Below are 18,043 nucleotides of genomic sequence, written 5' to 3'. Positions count from 1 at the left end.
GTATAAAATGTGAACCATGAAACATCTATCAAGGCAAGATTTTGAGGATGATCAATGAGGGAAGTATCATGAACATCCGCTCAATTACAATTTTGCCCTTAGCTTTGAATATCAGATATTTGGGCTTTTATAGGCTTTTTATAGGCTTTACAGACTTTTATACGCTTGCACTTATGGATGTCAACAGCAACTTTTTGTCAAAATAATGACTCTTGATTTGCCATCATGCTGCAATCTCCACTCCTGCAATGCTTTTGTGTGTAAAGGCTCAGTGCATTTTCAGAAGAGACGGGGTTTGCCATGATGAGGCAGCCCTCCTTTGTCCTTCATGCACCCCGCTCTCCCCACAGATATTGTTGCCAAGTGTTTACCTAGTTTTAAATTTCATACACAGAAAATAATGAAAGGGACTATTTCTTGCACCCTTCAAATTCTGTCTCATCCTTTTACTACTCTAGCATTTCTAAAACAGCCTTTCTCTTCCTGGTACATTTCAATTGGTTAGTATTCATATCATTTCTATTAGTGTGTCTGTGTATCCTTTGTGATAGCTGGCATTTGCATGAGCATCCTTCAGTCTCAAAAGACTATGGTATCATTCCAGTCAAAGCTGGAATGTCCTCTCCAGCATGAGGGTAGATTAATATGGATGATAGACTGTTACCCAAACAGCAGATCCCCCCTCTCCATGTCACTGAAATAGTCCAACGCAACGGCAGAGTCAATATGATTGGTTCCAGCTGCGTTGCAGGAGTTACCAGAACATGGTTGCACATAGTCACGAACTGCTTCCGGGACTCCAGCTTCAGATTTTGCCTCGAGGTTGACTCCTGAAGCCTTTTCCAGTAGTGGATATAGCTACAAGGCAGTGGAGGTTTGTAATCAGAGTTTCCCTTCTCTTAGAAGATAGTTCTGCTGCTTTATCTGCCGTTGGGGCATACAGCCCTCTTCCACCTTCAAAACCATTGACCATCTTCTCCTGTAACCCTGGAAGGGGGCCCTTACAAGGTGCTACCAGCCTGGCCAGCTGGACCAAGGTTTTTTAAGATGTTACTCCTCCATCATACCCTTTGTCCTAGTTTGCGACATGCAGAGCCTGGCTTCCCAAATGTTGGGCCCAGGATGGCAGGTTTAATGATAGCTGGCTTCTCTGATTCAATGCACTATGCACAAGGCCTTGCTAGACATCCTAAACAGATGGGGCAGGTTTATCCAGGAAAAAAGCAGGCTAGTCTTTATAGAGCAAACCTAACACACATGTTTCAGAATAACATGTTTGCTTAATGATTTCATTAACAAGTTGCAGTGCAGGGTGACTGTTTAAATAATATGAGTCCCCTTCGGGGAAAAGGGTGGCATATAAATGTAATAAATCAATCAGTCAATAGAATGAAATACATGGAGGATGGGAGTGAAGCAAAAGCCAATCAGCTATCGCAGAGAGTGGAAAAAGCAGAAGAAAACAGGGCAAGGGACAGATTTAGCTATTATTCATTGTGTGCTTCATTTCATGATAAACATCCTTCTCACCCTCACCCCTATACAACTTTCTAGCCAACCAGTGATTAAAACATGTCACGATGTTTTGAACTATATTTGAGGATTAACTGCCAGTTAATTCAGGCAAATTATGTAGCAAAAAGGACATGTTTGTTTTTCCGACACATTTCTCTTCTCCAAAATGTGCTTTCTAGGTGCATTAGAACTACAGTTCTTAATCTTCTGTAATCCCATCCAGAGGTGAGAAAGCAGCTGCTTAGAGATTGGAATTTGTGGGAACTTTTGCAATAAACATTATGTCTCTTTTACCATAATAAAAAAAAATGGATAAAATTGATTTAAAAATTCTGCTGAGAATATACAGCAAAAAAAATAAAATAAAATATATATTTACTATTGTAGACCAGGGGTGTTAAACACAAGGCCCATGGGCCGAATCTGGCTTGTAGGGTGCTTAGATTGGCCCATGAGGCCGTCCTGGAAACAGCAAAAGACTGGCCTGTGGTGCCTCTGCCAGCAAAACTAGAGTTCGGGAGGGTCTCACGTGGAACTCTGTTTTCACTGGCAAAGGGCTGCAGGACACCGTCCTAGCTGAAAACAGACATTGAGCTGGTCATGCCCCCTGACTCCCCAAGGTCAAACACAACCCTGATGCGACCCTCAATGAAATTGAATTTGACACCCCTGTTGTAAACCAATATTAAAATAATGAAACAAAATAGAACAATTAGAATGCTTCTTTATATACATAGGAAAAGATAACATAAGATGAGCTGCCATACATCTAATGAACCTTATACTAGACCACCTGAATAAATATTCTTCTTTAAATTATCAAAACCTGCAGGCTATTAATGAGAATGTGAATACAGAGAGTGTTACTGTAAAATCTTGGGAAAAAGTGACCCACCTAGACACATCTATGGAGGAAGAGGCCCTCAGAGAATATTATAGGTCTATGCAAATGACAATATACTATAATTGGATGAAAACAGGTGGTTCCTAAGAGTTCCTACTCTACAAGTGCCTACTCTTTCTGAAAAAGGAGCTTTTTTTAATTCTACAGTACAGTAGAAGAAATTTGCTGTGGATAAGATGCTAAACTTCATTAGGTGAAAGCCCTGCTATAATTGTGAACAGTAATTTCTCAAATCCTACTGCCTCACAGTGAGTCTAGGGGTTGTTCCTGGGAGGGATGAGTGCCAGGGGTGTACTCCCAACAGGGCCACCCAAAGTGTGGAAGTAATCCCAGCTTTGGATATTTGAATGTTCGGTTGGGTCCCTCTGAGCTCGCCCAGAAGAATGGAGTCCCAAGGGAGTAACCATTATTTTGATAACCATGCTCTGGCTCTCGAGAGACTGCAAAAGTAGTGCTACTGGCCTGCTCCTAGTCTCCTTAATTTTTAAGAGTTATCTCCAAATTCTGAGAGTTAAGGATAAGAATCATATGTATCCTTATACATACCATTTGGCCAATTCAAGCAGTATACTGGATCTCTTTTGTGTGTCTAGAGATAAAGTCAATATCTTTTCGGAGGTCATGGTACATCTTAGCGACAATAGTGATCATCAGCCTGGAAGCGTGTCATTGCGGGGGCCGCTCAGATTTAAGACCATATAACATGGCTGACAGATGGCTCACCAAAAAGGTAGAGGTGGCCCAAAATAAAAGGTTAATTTGGGCCAAAGTCGATACTAAGGCAATGTTAGATGTCCTTAAAACAGACAATGCTAAGTGGGCTAGAACAATCCAGTCATCTACTGACTGGCTGTCAGTCTTTAATGCATTCTCTAATCTCTGTAATAATCTGAAGAAATACCTAACAACAAAATCCAGCTAAAGCAAACAGACATTTATATTGGGCAGCAGCGAATAGGAAGATCGATGACCACTCTGGGGCCAATAGCAAAAACATAATTTCATATTATGGAAAAGGCTGCGGTAAATTGCTTGATCAAATTATTGATCACTTCTCTATACCACGCATCTCACCTAAGAGACTCTGGGTGGTTTAAATAAATACAAACTTTTAAAACAGAATTATGAACAAAGCTAAAAGTGAGCAATTAAAAAGTTAAAGAGAGGGAGAGAAAACGCTCATGTCACCAATTACCCTCAGAGTTGCATATCCCTCTTGGACCCTCTAAGGCATCTTTTACCAATGCGTGGGCAGTATAGTTGATAAAGTATCAGATGATTTTACTAAGAACGAACAGAGTATTAATACTGTTTGTGCGGAGGCTAGATTAAAGCCTTTGGGACATCCAGTTGCTAATGTTGCCATGTAGGGAAACGAAAATCCAAAGCTGTAAAGACAGAATCACAGCGAGGGCAAGAAATGTAAGCAGGAACATGGGAAAACTGCATAGCAAAAAAATGAACTGAGTCAACTATACATTTTTCTCTTAGACATCAACAAATTGAAGTGGACTAGAATTAGATACTCTGAGAAGTTAATAATGTTTACTACTTAGGACACACATTGCTTTGAAAACAATACCTCTAGAATATTAAAATAGAATAGAATGTTCCTCATTAGCCAAGTGTGATTGGACACAAGTGGATAAGCTCTCAGTATAAATGGAAGCAAGAAAGTGATAAATCATAAGATACAACTTTTTTTAGTTTATATAAGATACAATAAGAGCAGGTAATAGGAAAGATGAGAAATATAATAGTAATACACTCTAACTACATGGTTAGATATCCTTAGGCATAAGACAGTGCTGTGAGAATTATGCGTTTAGCAGAGTGATGACATGAGGGTAAAAATTGTCTTCGTGTCTAGTTGTTTTAGCAATCAGTGAACAAACAATATAGTCATATATGATTAAAGCCAATCTGAAATTGACAGAATGTGCAAATTGGATATGCTGCTAGTGGTTGGAAAGTATGATGTAAATATTAAAGAAAGTATGTGGTTAAATTGCACAATCTGGTAAACAAAAATGTAGCAGGAGAATGACTTAACAGTTTCTGCCAATCTATTTCATTATTGGTAAGGCTGTTTTCAAACAAGCAACACCCGGATATAATCAACATTGCCAGAAGGAATACACAGAGATCAGAATAATTATATTGTTGGTGTCAGGAAGTGGAGCTCAGTTACACCAGCAGAGGTGTGGGCAAGTCTGACAGTCATAAAGGTCATGAACTGCTTTTGTGCAAGTTCCAAGTTAAGCTAAAGAACAATTCAGCCATTTTCCACACAATGATTTTGAGCACATACCATTTTTCAAGGCATTGTAGAAGAGCTTGGCTTTAGTAGTGGTAAAAAAAAATCAGGGGGTGTGGGATAACATCTTTTTGGTCCAACAGATTTTAGGAAAAAGGATTCAAATTTCATGAGTTTCATCACATACACAAAGCTAAAGTTCATGAAAACTTATGCCTTTTAATAAAATGTATTAGTCTGGAAAGGTGCCATCCTACTCATTCTGATTTCATGGAGAGCATGGGGAATATTTTGAAGTGTGGTTCCCCATGGATAGGAAATCAAAGGACTGATGGAATGGAATCAAATAAGTTACAGGATAAATGAGAAAAGAGCCTGCCAAAGACCAAGAAGCAAAAGAAAGAAAGCTGGATATCAGGATGAATAGTGGAAACTTATAAATAAATTTATAAATAGAATAAATAAATCGCCAAGACTCAAAAACCCAGGACAGATCTCAGAAAGAAACTTAAAGAACTTTCAGAAAACTTATACAAAAGACAAGTTATTAAAGATGGAGAAAGAGAAATAAGGCACAAATAACTAGGCTTAAAGTACCATTTTGTAGAGAACTTATGCAAGAGCCAGCTCTCTCGTGGTCGTGATCTCTATAATGCTGAGAAAGATGGAAAGAAAAAGAAAGGGCAACGCCAGCAAGGTGGATGGACTTGATTATAGTAGCAGCGGAAGTTGTATTGAAAGATCTGAAGGGCCTTTGACTTGACAGCATATAATGATGTTCTCTAATTATATAGCTAATTTAAAATTTTCTTGTGATTTCTTAGCCAAACCTTGTAGAAAAATTGCTGAGCTCAGTATGGGATTCTACATCCAGAATTCTTTATTAAAGCTTTGTTGTGGCTAATTCATAACTCTAGGCTAGAGGTCTAAACTTTAAGACTTGTGGACTTCAACTCCCAGAATTCCCCACCCAGCAAGAGAATGTCCACAGCACTGCAGTTTTTCAGTAATGTTGTGTTTCAAGGGAAGATCAATAGAGAGGCTAAGCTGTGTGATCGAAAGTTTAGATTTAACCTTGAAGGTGCTTCTCAGTATTGTGGTCTGTATCAATTCATTTTCTCTGTATGTGTGGAGTGCTGCATTACAGAGAAACCAAGCAATATTAAGTAATTTTCTCAGAAAATTTGAATTTATAGAAATTTTGAAAATATAAGATAGGGATCGAGCTGAATCCTACATATTGCGTGATCTCAGATTTTATAGTTACTGAAAGATGTTCTGTAAATATGAAAAAATAAAAGGAAATAATAAAGGATTGGCTGTTTTATGTACTTAAAAAGCACAGGGCGCGTTTTAGAGGAGTGTATGTTTCACTTCCTGTCAATTAAAACAGAACCTAAGTATTTGGAACATTCCACTTATTGAGTGCTACATGCCTTGATATTTCAGGCTATGGACTAGTATTTTTATTTTTTTACAAAGTGCTTACCTGAAAATTAGACTTTAAGGAATGAACTCTATATAAATAAGTCAAAACTTTCCTTTTTTTTTTCTTTGACCTACTGGGGTACATGAAGAACTACTGTGTCAATTGCATGTAGTAGTTTTGCTGCTACATGCTATTAGTTTTGGAAGATGGTGTTCTTGAGTTAAATTCCTAACTGTTGACTTGATACAAACTTGAATTGTGGGACAAGGATGCTTTCTTATTTAACTCCTTTTCTGGGGACTATTTCTGGAATATGTTCTGCTGCACTGCATTTACACTAAGATTGGTATTACCTTGTGTTTGTTTTTATTAAATTTATATGCCCTCCATCTCATTGTTTGTTTGACATATAAATTTAATGAAGCTGAGCAGCTTACAGCATCATAAAAACAAGAACATAGAAACATTAAAACTTTAAAGATTGAAAAGCAAGCAACAATATTGATACGTAGACAACATATATAAATGAATTACATTTGTGCCAGAGGATTTCCCTAGTTATTAAGACGAGAGCTGCTTAAAGACTAAAGAGAAAAGCCTATTTTAGAGCTTCTAATAAAGTGTATTAATTTGACAGAGTGATGGTTAATTGGCTTGTCTTCTTGAAAATAGGTGTAATTTTGGCCAAGCCTTACACTTAAAATACAAGAGTTGATTTATTAATATAAGTGAGGAAGCGAAAATTGCTCAGAATGGTTCTGTATCCATTTGGAAGGGATCAAATTCAATCCTAAGCAGTGGCGGGATTCAAAAAAATTTACTACCGGTTCTGTGGCATGGCTTGGTGGGTGTGGCAGGGGAAGGATACTGTCAAATCTCCTTTCCCCCCCCACTCCAAGGGAAAGTTCCTGCAAAATCCCCACTCCCTCCCGATCAGCTGGGACTCAGGAGGCAGAGGATAGATGGGGCCAGGGCCAGTCAGAGGTGGTATTTACCGGTTCTTCGAACTGTTCAAAATTTCTGCTACCAGTTCTCCAGAACTGGTCAGAACCTGCTGAATACCACCTCTGTTCCTGAGGTGGTTTTTTTTTTTTAGGTTTCAGTTGCCTAATCAACTTGGCAACCAGTCAGTTTCAAAAATGTGCAATCTGGTAACTGGTCATCAGTACCGCAATTCCAGCCGAGGGTAACATGGGCTTTCTCCCATACTCAACCCTCAGGATTGTTCTTCTTAAATAGATACTAACAAATGACATCTAAATGGGAAAACCCTAAATTTTCAGGTCTCCAAACTTTAGCCAGAAAATTTGCTCTTGTTGCTGCTATTAAATCCTTCAGGCAATCAGTACAGCATTTGTTTGACTGTCAGTAAAGATTTATAACGCATCTTTTGGATATTCTAGGACTGTACGTGCTTCTATAGTCATTCAGAAGAATTACTTCAAACATCACATGAATATAGTACCTCTCTGTTAATCATTAAAGCATCCCTTTTTGCAGGCCTGTATGTGAATCTAAAGGGATGTGGTGGCTCAGTGGCTAAGAGGCTGAGCTTGTTGAACAGAAGGTCAGCAGTTTGGCGGTTTGAATCCTTAGCACCACATAATGAAGTGAGCTCTCGTTACTTGTACCAGCTTCTGCCAAACTAGCAATTCGAAAGCATGTAAAAATGCAAGTAGGAAAATAGGAACCACTTTTGGTGGGAAGGTAACAGCGTTCCGTGCGCCTTCGGCATTTAGTCATGCCGGCCACATGACCGAGACATCTTTGGACAGCACTGGCTCTTCAACTTTTAAACGGAGATGAGTACTGCCCCCTAGAGTCACTAGCACATATGTGTGAGAAGAACCTTTCCCTTTCCCTTATCTGAATCTAAAAACAAGTTGGGGTTGCTTTAAGAGTGGCATTTTAACTCCTTAAAGCAGCCCCCCCCCCCATTTTAGGGTAGTGCACACACATGAAAAAAGAGGGTGTGTTTTAATGGTTAGTCCTAGTATCATTATTTTGGACAGAAATAGAGGCTTGTGCAGTCCTGAAAAATGTCCCAGGCTACAAAAGATAGTGAGAGAAATAGCAAGCTAAAAATAACAAACAAAATATTCACATAAGCTGCACACACATATAAACACAGTTAACTTTGCTAAATTCTACTTTCTCACTAGAAGTATCAGACTCTGATCAGCTGGTTTTCATCAATCTTGTCAAAACTGTTATTACATTACAATTTTGGGAGCGATCTAGATCTTTCTGAGCTGTTCTTGATTGTAGAAGTTCCAGTCTGGCTATTGGTATTTTTATTCATCAGTCATGTTTTGATCTTCTCCTCGACTTTGGTGTATTGTTGTTTTTGTTCCATCTTAGCATGTTGAATTTCCACATAACCTATGCTTTCAGCTGGACTATATGTACTTCATTAGACTTAAAAGAGTTCATTAGGTTCAGTATCTCACATGTTGATTGGAAAAAGTCATTTGCTGAGCAAGTTTGCAAGGAAGTTACACTTCATTGAGCCATAGATACCGTATTTCCTGGTTTTACTATCCCTTGTTTTATGTATGTCCAAAATATCCTTCCAGTTCCCTTCATCATCTTTGCTCTTCTCTGTACTTTCTAGTTCCTTAGCAATTTTTCTTTTATTGTGGGGGCCAGGATTATTACTAGCATAGCATAGGGTAGAACTGTTGTTTGCCTATTTTAACCTGCATTTCTTTTTCTACCCACTCCCCCAATCTCTGAACCATGGCATTTGAAAGGTTAGACCACTTTTTTCCTTTAAAAAAAAAAGATAGGTGCAAAATAGAATAAAGCAGTTCCTTTTTTTCTGTATTGCTATGCAAGAACAGGTTAGGTTCAAATGGAAAGTTCTCCCTTCCCCTTTAAATTATACCATCCATTGCAACTATATGGTAAAACCAATAGGCCCAAAATGCAAATTGCAGAAAAGAGTTCCATTCCACAGTCAAATTGATACCCTTACGTACAAGGTGCCTGGCAGCTTGTACTAATCTCTTCTATGACTCCTGTAAACAGAGCTACTTCTACGTGCAGCAATTCTGTAAAAAAGGGAAACAAATGTTATGTTTAAAAAAGACCCAAAGATAACATTTCCAAACTGAGATTGAGAACAGCAGATAACTTTCCATTAGAATGACTGTTTGCTAAATCTTGGTAAAACAGTGGCAAGTTTGGGAACGCAATGATTCCAAAGCCGTGAACAATTCCTGGGTCATTCCTAATCAAAGGCCTTACACTTTTCAATGACTCTTTGGGTTTCCTTGGAACTTAGCTTGGTAATCAAAGAGTCTGAAAAATATTTTCAAGTCCATCAATCTTGTCGCAACTCTTTTGTTCAGGCTAAGGAAGAAAGCCAAACCAGACATCTCATCCGGTTGAGGTTGTCCCTGACTATCTTTTGTGTCTGACTATCTTTTGTTAACTCTTGACCATCTGTCATCCATTTATCAGGACTTCTAGTGCTAGCAGTACTTATTCCTTAAGACAGAAATTCCTATGAAAGGAGAAAAACTCCATCTCTCATCATCATCTTTTTCAGTTTTGGTTGCTTTTTACGACCAGTTTTGGTTGTAAAAAAAATGTGGAGACTTTAGAAAGAGTGCAGAGAAGAGCAACAAAGATGATTAGGGGACTAGCGGCTAAAACATATGAAAAACGGTTGCAGGAACAGGGTATGTCTAGTTTAATGAAAAGAAGAACTAGGGGAGACATGATAGCAGTGTTCCAATATCTCCGGGGTTGCCACAAAAAAGAGGGAGGCAAGGTATTCTCCAAAGCACCCGAAGGCAGAACAAGAAGCAATGGGTGGAAACTAATCAAGGAGAGAAGTAACCTAGAACTAAGGAGAAATTTCCTGACAGTTAGAACAATTAATCAGTGGAACAACTTGCCTCCAGAAGTTGTAAATGCTCCAACACTGGAAGTTTTTAAGAAGATGTTGGATAACCATTTGTCTGAAGTGGTGTAGAGTTTCCTGCTTAAGCAAGGGCTTGGACTAGAAGATCTCCAAGGTCCCTTTCAACTCTATTAATCTATTCTACTCTATCTCTAGAAATCAGAACTTTCCTGGCTCACTTGCCAAAATGTGTTTATCTCAGGGGAGATAAACATCTGTAAAGCACCTTGGGCCATCTGTAGCTAGACACTCCATCATGGACTATCCCTGATTGCAGCCATTGACACTGAAGCTATGAGAGGCCTGTCAAGGCCATCTTTTTTTATTCTGCTGAATCAAGTCCTTCTTGAAAATCTGAAAAAGTCCCTGCAGTTTTCTTGGCAAGGTCTCACACCTTCCTTCCCCTCCAACTTTGGAACAGCCATACTACACTGGATCCTTCAAGGATCAAAAGTCTGCATACAAGTTGTATGGAAAGGTAATTATGGTACCTTTCCATCTGTCTACTTTTTTCTTTCTCCATTCCCAAGTGAAATTGTGCTAATGCAAAATATATATATATATATCTTGTATTGCATGTAGTGAATGTTTTATCTTGTAAAAGAACGTTTTTCCTTCTTTTTTATGCTGGGAAAGCTTTTTTGGTTTCTTTTTCAGGTTTCTTAAGATTTCTTTTCTGTTATAGCTGAAAATATTGTGAAATGGATTGCATCTTTAAAACTTTTTTTTATTTTTCATTTCATTTTTCTCCTTAAGTGGAATGTATTAAATTATTCATAGATAATTTAATTGCTTATTTGTGTTTTGGTTTGATTTCTCTCCTGTTTTTCATTTTATTTATTTATTTTATTTAAGAATACAAGGTAGCGATTTCTTTAAATGTTAGGTTCATGTATGTTTTGTACTAGCAAATATTTCTTTGAAGAAGCGCCCAGAACTCCTCTTTCATTATCTGAAAAAAAGAGCCGAAGTGGCGCAGTGGTTAGGGTGCAGTACTGCAGGCCACTTCAGCTGACTGTTATCTGCAGTTCAGTGGTTCTAATCTCACCGGCTCAAGGTTGACTCAGCCTTCCATCCTTCCAAGGTGGGTGAAATGAGAACCCAGACTGTGGGGGAGATATGCTGACTCTGTAAACCGCTTAGAGAGGGCTGAAAGCCCTATGAAGCGGTATATAAGTCTAACTGCTATTGCTATTGCTATTGCTATTGATTGCAGACAAGTAATAAGCAGGAAACACGCAGTGCCACCTGAAGCAGTGCTTCACTCTTTCTGCAGGGCCAGGCCAGAGGTTAAGAATCAACACATCCACTTAGAAAATATTCAGCATTTGCTGTGTAACTGATAGAATTGGTTGGCAATGAAGTCCAACCCCATGGAATATACAAATCCATGTGAAAACATCTCAGAAAGATGGCTTTCTAACTTCTGCCTGAAAACATTCATCAATAGTGACATTCTGGACATCACCCACAATCACTTTTGGTGACATGGGCAACTATTTAGATTTGATAAATAAATAAACAAATTGCTCTTTTTCCGTTAAGAATTTCTTTCTAAGGCTCAACTTAGGGATCTGTTTTCCTGCAATCACAGACCATTATTTTGTACCTTACCATCTGAGATGTCAAAATAGGTTTTCACTCTCTGCTTTGCCGTAATTGTTCAGGTATGAAGAATGCAGCCATATTCCTCTCGGCTGTCATTTTTTTTCAAAGCTAAATATGATATTGTAAAATAACCTTTTGCTTTGATTAATTTTCAGTTTCCTCTGAAGACTGTGAGGCTTACCGAGATCCTGATGGAGATTGGCATTCACAGCAGACTTGCTCAAAATTTTGTTGTGGGACGTGTACTAATCGTTACTGTTGCTCAGACCTCTTTGACAAAAATTACCAGATTCTCTGTCCCTGGGAAAGGTATGGTTGGAAATGACTGTACAAGGGTTAGGGTGTTGTGAGGTTGATTAAGATACGTTGTATATAACAATTCTGGAGAGGATACTGAAGTTAGAACATAATTTCATGTTCTGCCTTTGCTACCTGTTTATCTTGTTCATTTTTCCAGCCCAAAAGTACAATAACAAGAGGCTTGGCACTGCTGTCTGTCCTCTCTCTATCTCCGTGTTTTTAAACCTGGCAACCTCTAAATGTGTGGATTTCAGTTCCCAGAATACCCCACTCAGCAATCCCAGCCTGGCTTAGTGGCTGAAGAATTCTGGGAGTTAAAATTCACACATCTTAAAGTTTCCAAAGCTGGAAAATACTGCCCTATCCTATCAAAGGTAACTCTCCTAAAACAGCTAAATGTCTATGGAGATTCTATCATCCAGGTCGTGGTTATCCCAGAGGCAGAGGTGGGTTGGTCCCGGTTCAGATGAACTGGTAATGGAATTCAGGCCTGGGTCGCAGATCCAGCAGCCACGCCCCCAAACTGGTTCCCTCGCCGCCGCTGGGCTGCCGCCATTTTGGATTTTAGTGACTGCGCATGTGCAGTTCATTGTAAATTGTTCTGTGCATGTGTGAGGAACAATTTACATTGAACAGTGCACATATGCGGGGGTTGCGAACCGGTAGTAAAACCGGCAGCAACCCACCCCTGCCGAGAGGTGCTTTTTCAAAAATTAACTGGACTTTCTTTGTTTTTTCCTTAAGGAAAACAAAGAAAGCCCAACTTTGGGTTTCCAAAAACAGAACCAGCTGGGCCATATTTGGCAGGAGATGAGAACCTGGCCAAAAAAATTAAAAAGAGACTGCTTTCAAAGATAAACCATGACTATAGAGAAAACACATTCCAGAGGGGAAAAAATCTTCCAATATGCTCCCTGCAGGGAGCATAGATATTGTACTCCAAAAAATAGTCAGGTATCTGATTGGAAAACTGTGTTGGACCCTTGCTTAAAGTACTCCTCCCTGTTTGAACTGCAAGCATTAAACAGGGCAACCGTCCTGGGTTTGGCCCTGTGGCACAGGTTGTAGCCAAAGTTGTGGGCTTTGCCTAAATAAGGCTGGCTGGAGAATCCTCAGAGATGAAGTCCACTCAACTAAAAGTTGCCAAAGATGAGAAACACAGACCTAAATTTACCTGCTATGCCAATTGCATCTATTTCTGCATGCGCATGTTCCCTCCCCACACGCCCATCATGCATGCGCGGCAGAAACCCAAAGACCAGCTGGCTGGCAAGAGGTGCATGTGTGGCAGAGCTGAACTGGGACAACGGCTCGTGTACCCACAGAGAGGGCACTGTGTGCCACCTCTAGCACGCATGCCATAGGTTCGCCATCACAGCTTTATAAGATCCCTTTACTGTATTATTATTATTATTATTTACAGGAAGCACAATTTAACATTTAAAAATGTGAAACGAATTGGCATTAAGCAACATTGTTGCAAATAATTATGTCATATAATTATGTGACCCTGGCTTAATACCTGGTGACACTTATTCTCTGTATCTTGGGATCACAGAATTGGGAGGTAGCATTTAGGCCATCAGGTTCGGTGCGATAATCCAAATTAAAGTATCCCAGTGGTGTGCCTCTTCTCCTTTCAATGAAATAAAGTCTTGGTTTGATAGATACATTGCAGATTTTTTTGGATGTCACTTAGTGTTCAACATGTTTTCCTGCACACAACATTTTTTACATTAATTGCGCAATTACAAAAGTGATGTAAATCAATGCAAGTGATGTTCATCTCGATTTCCCTAAAGTTTGTTTCTTTTCAATACACCATTAACTTTTTTTCTTTCTTTAATTGCTTCTAAGGACTAGTCAGTCATCTTGGGCATTATCAGGATGTAAATGTTATATGTTAACACTATTAGTTATATAGCTTTTCTCATATTTTATTAGAAAAGGGCAACTTAAACATTGTTTTATTTAATCTGTGAACATCTTTTAAAATGTTTTCTTTTTAATCTTGTCGCTACAGTACACTTCCATCTTTCAAGCCTGAACCATTCAAGATAGACCCAGATTTTGATGATCTATATACGACTGATTACAGGTACACGTATATAAAAATCCCATGGAATTAGAAAGGAAATACCCTGTATTATCTATATATGCTTCTTTTTATGCGGATGATAATCCTTTCACCAATCTAAAGTAAAAACTTAAGACTGAAATTAACCACGCTAACTTAAAGGACACTGTAACACTGTAAGGACCACAACTATAGACTTAAAAGATGAAAAAGGTGGGAGCTACAGAGCTAAAAGAATTGGCTGCAGCAGCTTGCTGCATACTTGCTCTTTGAGAGTTAGAGACGTCGTGAAGCCTTGCCTAGGTCAGTTTGGAACACTGCAATTATTCTGCCATTTTTAAGAGGTGTGCGGGTAGTCCTCAAAATATGACTAGTTACTTTATGGTCATTCAGAGTTATGACAAACTGCCCCAAAGTTACCTACAACTGTGTTTCAGACTTACAGTGGCTGCAGTAGCCTGCCGTCATTCACCTTTGCAATTGACCACAAGTCCACAGTCTGCAGCAATCCCCCCACCCCAACCCTTCTCCATATCCATCCTACCCTGATGGGATCCTGAAGCACTTGGGCCTGCTCCCCATGCCTCCTGGAAGCAACCACCATTTTACCACTTAACAATTCTTTGCAGTAATGACAGCTGCTGTTGGAGCTTTCTGCCCTGAGCAACTGGCCAAACTACCTGTGTTTCCCCAAAAATAAGACTATATATATATAATACACAGAGGAGGGGGGGGCTTCCCAGAGCAGACACACGTTTCACCCTAATGGAGAAATGACAGAGACTTGAAGCTTCATCTGCTTGCAAATGGGATCTAAGCGCGCTGGGATTGCCCGCCTCCCCCCATGCCTCTGCCTCCACCTGGCTCCACTGCACATTTTTCACCCAGAGGGAAAGGAAGCTTTGTCTGCTTGCAAATGGGACACTTTGAAACGGAGCAATTAGCGCGGCAAAGGCAGGTGGAGGCAGAGGCTCGGAGGAAGAAGGAAGGCAATTCCAATGCACCGCCCACCATCTGCACTGCGCAGGCACCCACCTGGGGGTGTCAGGATTGCTTGCCTCCCCTGTGCCTCTGCCTCCACCTACTGGCGGGGCTGCCACACAAGCCTTCCCCAAGCCTCCTGTGAGCCACAAAGCATGTCAAGATCGCCTGTCTCTTCCCCACCTCTGCCTCCATGCTCAGACTTATCTATGCTGTGACAAGGGGCTGGCGGACTGCGGTTGCTGCCAGACACAGTATGCTCTGCCACGCTCGCCACTTCTTTTGCTGGCCACACCCATCGCCGGGTTTATTTTGGGGGTAGGGCTTATATTAGCCCCCGCCCAAAATCAGACTAGGGCACAAGACGTGGAATATTGAACCTTGTTATATGATCTGCCACACACTTGGCTAAGTACCCCTTACAAAAATATTGAAATCAAGGAGGAGCTTTTTGGATTGTGCCAAGGAGATTATTACTACACCTCAAAAAGAGCCACCAAAAAGATAGAAACTTCAAGTTAAACATGTTCATAATTGGATAGAATTGCTTGAGGAGTTGCCTGGAGGTTCGGAAGAGGTGTTGGTGGTTTGGAATTGTTTAAATAGACTACACACTGGTTTGGCTAAAACTAAAGACCACATGTTAAAATGGGGTTTTCTCCTTGAGGACAAGGATATTTACTGCAAATATGGCAGTATTCAAACAACTATCCATTTTTTACAGTGCCCTCTGGGACTGAGATGCACACAGAATGACTTTCCAGTCGGAAATATCTCTGCTATCAACATGGCCCAGCATTGGGCTAGAACTATATAAATCTATGTTTTTATACAAATTTTTAATCATTTAAATTAATAATTATCCCCTTTCTAGTTCCTGCATTTCTGACTTGAGACCAAATAAGATGGCCATCAGAAGACTGTAAAAAATTTCAACTCAAAACCAAAAGCGGCTTCAGCACAAATGTGCACCAAATGGCCATAGCAGAAACTGGGTTCTAGAAGCAGCAAAAAGCTTTCCAAATCAGCCATCAGAGCATCCTAAGCAGAGGTGGGTTGCGAACCAGTAGTAGCATTCTTGGGAGGCTCCGCCCACCTGCCCAAATGCTTTTGTGCATGCACATAAGCGTTGTACGAGCATACGCGTGCGAGTGCCCAAATTGGTAGTAGAAAATTGGCGACCCACCACTGATCCTAAGGTTATGTGATCACCAATCGGGCACTTCCCATCTATGATCATTGCACTCTCCTGCAATAACATGACAGCTATTTGTGTGCTTCACATCCAGCTTACAACAAACAAAATTATGGAGAAAACAGAAGTAAAACTATATATAGGGTCATACGATTTCAGATTAGTCACTGTGTAGTTTAGTGAGTGAGTTTCTGGTCCCAATTGTGGTTGCTAAACAAGGACTACTTGTACCTACTAAGATAAAAATAATTCAGCAGTTCTTGTGACACTCCATGAAATAGCAATATCTTTTAGAGTCATATACTGATCCATAGTGCTTTGTGGCTATCTCTAAGCCAGGGGTGTTAAACTCACAACCCACAGGCAGGATGCGTCATGCACTGGCCATTCCCACCCCTGTTTTAGCATGGGGGGAAGTCGCGATACATCACGTGATGACGCGAGTTTGACACCCCTGCTCTAAGCGGTTTACAGAGTCAGCATATTTTCCCCAACAATGAAAATTGGATTTTGAAGAAGCAGCATAGGAAGAGAATTGATGCTTTGATATTAGAGAAGACACTTGTGAATACCATGGTCAATCGAAAAAACAAACAAATGGATCATCAACCAAATCAACCCAGAATTCTCACTCAAAGCACAGATTAGCAGAATAAACTATCGTATTTCAGACACATGTATAGCCCCAACTCTCTGGAGAAACCTATAAAGCTGGGAAAGATAGAAGGAAAAAGAATATGATGATCACCAGCAACAAGGACCAAGTTGGAGGTAGAACCTCCTAGAGACATTATTGGCACCCACAAAATCATAATCAGAAGTATGTATTATACTAATCACTGTGCAGACATAGAATAAAAAAGCAATTGAAACTGTATATTACAAATAATTACAGGATTGGGCTTCTTGGTGCTGTCTGAGCTTGATTGTCTTCTTGCAGACATTTCTTTACCCAACTAGGTAACATTATCATGATATCATTATCATGATATCATTGTAAATAAGGGACCTTTAAATTAAAGGGATGTATTATAGAATCCCATGAAAAAGAAGCAGTCTGAAAACTTTTTAAATGTTAAATGAGTCAAATGTAGTCCTGCTAGAGCTCTTTTCCAAATACCTGGAACTGGTGGAAAATGCTTGTAATTTTAGTACCCAGGAGAACCAAATGAGTCTGCCCTACCATTGTCAAATGGACATAAGCCACCAGTAGGTCTTTCAGATCACTAGATGTGTCCACACACAGAGTGAAACTAGAAATAACAAATGCTGAGTTACTTTTGATTAGATAGGAGGGATTAAAGAAACCCCCAAGAGCCTCCCAAAGTCTTGGTTGAGAATTCAAATCCCTGATTTCTGCCATAGTGTGAACAGCAAGCACGTGGGCATATCTCACCATCTTTTTTAAAATTTTATTTACAAACATGTAAAATACACACACACAAAACTTAGACATACACCACATTTACACAATACAATACGAACAGTTCTATGCCCATTTTATCATTTGTTCTTTCATGATTTCCTCTTCCATTTTATGCTTCAGGAGAAATTTATATATTCTCCCTATCATCTTTCTATCCGCGCTATGAATTATTTTATCTAATTCGTGTGGTTCTGTTTCGATGTCATATATTTTAGTACCGTGTTTACCTGAAAATACAACCTATCCTGAAACTAAAGCCTTGCCACATTTTTCGCGTGGGCATATAAGCCCACCCCCAAAAATAAGCCCCCTGGACAACCCCCCCCCCAGCCAGGCAGAGCACCACTCATTGACCTAGCGGTATCCTGAAGGCGCCAAGCTGCGGGAACGAGGTGGGGGTCAAAGGCGCTCACATTGCTTGGTGCTTTTGGGGTACTGCTA

The 18,043-nt window shown here is 39.9% G+C and overlaps 1 protein-coding gene across 4 annotated transcripts in view; it reads left to right on the top strand.

Annotated features, from left to right (window-relative positions):
* The window catches only part of SHISA5 (shisa family member 5), a 38,536-nt gene that overhangs the window by 1,656 nt on the left and 18,837 nt on the right, over window positions 1-18,043 (top strand). For all 4 annotated transcript variants that reach the window (XR_015695907.1, XR_015695909.1, XR_015695908.1 and 1 more), the window contains exons 2-3: window positions 11,779-11,932; window positions 13,947-14,021. Coding sequence is in view for 1 of the 4 variants with exons in the window: in XM_014065331.2 (XP_013920806.2) it covers window positions 11,779-11,932; window positions 13,947-14,021 (229 nt within the window). In the remaining 3 variants the exon portion in view is untranslated. The remainder of the gene's footprint in view (window positions 1-11,778; window positions 11,933-13,946; window positions 14,022-18,043) is intronic.

The sequence above is a fragment of the Thamnophis sirtalis genome, unplaced genomic scaffold, assembly GCF_051295495.1.
Source record: "Thamnophis sirtalis isolate CommonGarterSnake01/CBP01778 unplaced genomic scaffold, rThaSir2_p1.2 scaffold_3, whole genome shotgun sequence".
In the NCBI taxonomy this organism is placed as follows: domain Eukaryota; kingdom Metazoa; phylum Chordata; class Lepidosauria; order Squamata; family Natricidae; genus Thamnophis; species Thamnophis sirtalis.
This window is presented reverse-complemented; position numbering and strand designations above follow the sequence as displayed.